The 4,492-nt window shown below is 56.8% G+C and overlaps 1 protein-coding gene across 1 annotated transcript; it reads right to left on the reverse strand.

The window, feature by feature from the left end:
• Positions 1-95: 95 nt before the first annotated feature.
• LOC104278388 (striatin-interacting protein 1-like) lies at positions 96-3,878 on the reverse strand (the record flags this gene model as incomplete). The annotated part of the gene is given in 13 exon segments (XM_009875338.1): positions 96-159; positions 350-373; positions 375-410; positions 688-720; positions 722-900; positions 993-1,175; positions 1,448-1,575; positions 1,990-2,096; positions 2,190-2,258; positions 2,595-2,715; positions 3,056-3,190; positions 3,448-3,522; positions 3,809-3,878. Coding segments are annotated over 13 exon segments (1,224 nt in total), but the record flags the coding sequence as incomplete, so codon positions are not given.
• Positions 3,879-4,492: the final 614 nt, after the last annotated feature.

The following is a 4,492-nucleotide window of genomic DNA, read 5'->3' on the forward strand; positions in this document are numbered from 1 at the left end:
AGGAAAATGCACGACTGGCCCTGACCCGTGCAGGGGGATGGGGAAGGGGCACCCACATGATGGACAGGACCGAAGGAATTTGTCGACGTACTCACCAGCTTCAGGGTTCGGATGCTCTCGTGGATGGGCCTGGGCAAGCCCACCACCGTGTTGGTGTCACTGGAGAGAAAGGGAAGAGCCAGGCTGAGCGTAGGCAGGAGCAAACCTCAGTCAGGTCAGAGACCACCCTCCCCAAGTAGCCAGCGAGCTCAGGGCTTCTCTCTGCTGCCCAGTGGAAAGCAACAGCAGCCTTCACTGCTACCTGCCCCCTAAACCTGCCACCCCCCAGGCTGGCTCCACCTGAACCCACCTGCCCAGCGTGTAGACGATGAATGCGGCTGGACTCCAGGAACATCTCAATGTCCTTTTCTCTGCAGAAAAGGGAAGAGGGGAAGAGTCGTATCTTCCTGCTCTGCCCTCAGGTACATCACAGTCCTGGGCACGGGCTGACAGGAAAAGCCTCGTGGGCAGATAAAGGTGAGGGTGTGAGCCCACCCGGCCGACAGAACAGCCACCAAAGGGACCACCCTGTCCCTAACCCCTCCCCTGCACTCCCGCTGAAGTTCTCAGTGTTTCCCAGCCTCCCTTTCCTTGGAGCAGCTCCAGCTCTCCCTGCAGCCTGGCCCAAGCTCAGCCCCACGGACTCACCGGACCTTGGGGGCCCAGGGCAGCCCCTTGGGGCAGGTGGTCACTGGGGGGTTGCGTGGTGGGTGGAGGCATCACTTCATCCCGTTCGAGGGGGAAGGTCTCTCCCTCCAGGCTGTTGTCGTCGTCGTTTTCCTCCTCTTCCTCCCGGGAGTCATCGGCTTTGTAAGGGTCCCGCTCATTAAAGGCATCGAGGTTATCCTGCTTTATCAGGGCCTGGAGGGAGAAAGGCCCAGGGGAGATGAACATCCCGGGGGCCTCAAGTTGCTCCGGACCCAACCTCATCCCCCCAACACCACCGTCCCCACCTTGTGCTCCCGCCGGCCTCGCTTCTGCTGCTGCTCGATGAGGTCGGAGGCGGAGGCGGGCGGCGAGGCCGCTCGCATGTTGCGGATCACTTTGATGCTGTCCTCGGGGAGCGGCGGGAGGCCCAGGATCTCCCTTTTCTCTGCCTTCATGCTCTGCAGCTCCTCGAAGCCCCCGAGGGTGCACTGCAAGGGAAAGCAAGGCACCCTGAGCGTGAGGGACTCCTCGACCACGGGGCTTCTCCATCCATCCTCCCCCCCAAATCCTTCCCCGGGGTGTAAAACAAGAGCTACTCTCGTCATTGTGAAAGGCAGAAGGGACAAGAGGGTGTTCAGGCATTCACAGCTGAGGTGTCTGGATCTCTCCCTTCACGCCAGGCACCTCGTTTCGGGTGGTTCCTTGGTATCCAGCTCTAGACATCAAGATCTGAGCTCGCCTGCGGGGTGAAACTCCTTACCAGCACCGTCTTCCAGAGCAAGAGCAGCACCTTCTTCATGGGGAAGTGCGGAGCGTGGCCGCTGCAGAATTTGGTCACCATCCCAAAGAGCATGACGGAGAAAGGCTCGTTGTTGTACAGAGGGGCTCCTGGAACCACAGGGCAGCGATGGTTGGGCACTCCTCGCCCCTGTCCCCCACCAGCCCCTCGCAGGGTCTCTGCACCCTCCAACCTCTCATCTCCCAGATCCTCGTTTCACCCCAGACAGCTCCCCTCTTCCTTTCCAAGGCCTTGTAACCTCCACAATCTCTTACCTCTGCGTTGAGAGGAAATGACAGCCTCAATACTCAGGTTTTTTCCCCCAAGGAGAGCACAGGCAGACAGCAGAAGCCTCTGGCTGACTCCCTCTACTCAGCTCCCTTTTGCTCCACCAGCAAGGTTCAGCCTCATGGAAACCCATCCAGCCCTGCCAGTCCCTGTTAGCCGAGGCCTCCAGCCAAACCCCATCTCGCTCTTTGGCTCTTCAGGCCCAGAAAACTCCGTCCCAAGCCCGTGGTGCTCACCCAGCTCCGCTCGGAAAGTCTGTCTCATGCTCTTCCACTCGGGCTTGTCCCCCTCGGCCTCTTGCCGAACGGTCTCCACGATCAGGTACATGATGTTGAGCAGCACCCTGTGAAAAGCAGAAGGTCGGGTGAATCACCAGAGGGTGGGACGAGTTGCCGAAGCCCCGGAGCATCGCCTCGTGCCGAGCCCAGCTCCGTACCTCAGGTCTGTGCTGTCAGCCAGGGAGATGGCCGGCTTCCTCACGGCGCTGCTGCAAGCTGCGCTGTTGCTGCGGAAGGAAAACAGGCTCAGGGGGGGCTTTTTGGAGTCATTTTAACTCCGCCACAAGAAACCCACGCGCCAGAGCCAAACCCTGGAATAGATATTGTCGCAAGCGCCCCGTTCACGCTGCAGTCGAGGGAGGAGGAACTGTTTGTTGTGAGGCAGCACGGCTCGTGGGGAATTTCTGTATAAATCCTACATTACATACACACCCAGAGCAAGGGGAGTCATTCCAGTGGCTGTGGGAGTCAGATTAAGGATAGAAAGACCAGGAAAGGGATTGCCACAAACTAGAAAACCTCCTGCCAAGGTGCCCCAGAGCCATTTCCCCTCCAGTACTCACTCGATCTCCATGTTCAGCAGCTCCACCAAAGCGTTGAAGGTCCCCACTTCCAGCAAGAGGAAGATGTTGTACCTCATCCAAGCCTGCACCTCGGCCTCGGAGCCGCACTCCCCAAACGTGCCTGCAACGACACCTTCGCTGGGTCCCATCCCCGCGAGGATCCTGAGACCCTCCCACGCCACCAGAGGGGAATGAAAAAAATCACAGCCTTTGTTTTAAAATAAAAAATTGGGATGTAGAGGATGGAACTACCCCAGCTCTGGGGTAACACAGAGAAACTGATCAAATTTTGGAACCAGATTCCTCTAAACCGCCTGGTTCCCACCAGAATTAGCTTCGTTGCGGACATCCCAGGGCAAATCAAGGATTCAAGGAAAGACAATTTTAAATATTTTCAACCAATAGCCTCCGATTCGTTCCCCGAAACGAGGAAAACTAAGGGGGCAGAGGTCTGGCATCACCTTGGGCGACATAAAGGATGGCTCTGGCAACCCTCAGCCTCTTCTCCCGCGCGGTGACCTCCAGCCCGTCGAGGAGCCGCATGGCGTGGGTGCGGTGCTGGTTCTTGTCCAGCTCTGTCCATTTCTTGTCGCGCACTGAAAAGCCCAAACAGGCAGGTTGAGGGCACAGGGCACCCGTGGCCAGCCCAGACATCGCTGGAAAAAACTCAAAATGATTCAGCGTGACGGAAAAAACCAACCCACGCACAAGGTCCCCAGTACAAACAGCGCTGAAGATTCTCAGCGCAGGGCTCTCGAGCTTTCTGACGCAGCGTTAAGGCATCAACCTCTGTGTTTCCTTCAGATCCCAGTCCCTTCCCAGCAAGGTGAGGTGTCCAAGAGAAGGGTCTTACCGTGGATCCTGAAGTCCTCCTCGAAGCATTTGCGGTTGAGCAGGAATTCCGGCCCTTCCGTGTAGCTGTAGAGCTCTGCCGAAAGAGCACAGAGGGAAATCTCCAACGACCTGCACCGAGTCGTCGGAGAAAGCCGCAGCCTGGCCACGTTAATCGCAGTTGTATTCAAGAGAAATGCAAAAAAAAACACACCCAGCATAAAACTAAATACATTAATTGCATGGGATCGGTCCCCTTTTAACACGAGTAAGGTGGTTAAAGAGAATATCAGAGCATTACTGGAGTGGACAGAGCTCCCTTAATCCCTGCCAGGGAAGAAAATCACGGCTGATTAATTGCTCCATCAAGACGAGCCCCTTACCAGAGAGCTCTGCCGCCCATTTGTCGGTATCTGCATATTCAAACTCCAGGTCTGGGGACTCCGAATAACCCTGAAAGGAGAGGAAGAACGCAGTGAAATCCCAGCATTTCTCAGGAAAAACCAAAACGCTCCCTTCCTCCCCCCCCTCCAAAAAAAACATTCCCAATTCACCTCAGCCTCCCGCGGCTCCAGGATTGTACCTTCTGTTCCAGAGACCAAGAACGCACCCGCAGCGGCGTAAACGTTACCAAGGCAACTGCGACCCACCTCCTGCATCTCCATTCCCAGCTTCGCCGCATTGAACGCTGCCAGGCAACCCCCCCCTCACTGCACCACCTCTAAAACACGCCGGGAGCCCCAAAAGGCCAAAAAAATTAAAGCAGAACGGGGCGTGTTTAATCCCAGGGCGGGGAGCGGGTTACGTGGAGCTCTTGGGGCTCACCCGTTTTGTACGGAAAAATGGGAGTTAACTCCGAGACCATCGAGTGGAGTGAGACTGAAACAACTCCAAGTGAGGCTGGAAAAACATCCAGGAGAAGCCTCAGAGCATGAAACATCTGGTTTCTTTAAGTAAATCACCAACGTGGCCTCACAGCAAAAGTTTACCCAGTCTGAGAGCACCCACGGCCGAGCAAGGAGCGGGTCTGAGTCCCCAAGGGTGGTGGAGCCGTTCCCTGGCCCCCA

The sequence above is a fragment of the Apaloderma vittatum genome, unplaced genomic scaffold (assembly GCF_000703405.1).
Source record: "Apaloderma vittatum isolate BGI_N311 unplaced genomic scaffold, ASM70340v1 scaffold36608, whole genome shotgun sequence".
Classification (NCBI taxonomy): domain Eukaryota; kingdom Metazoa; phylum Chordata; class Aves; order Trogoniformes; family Trogonidae; genus Apaloderma; species Apaloderma vittatum.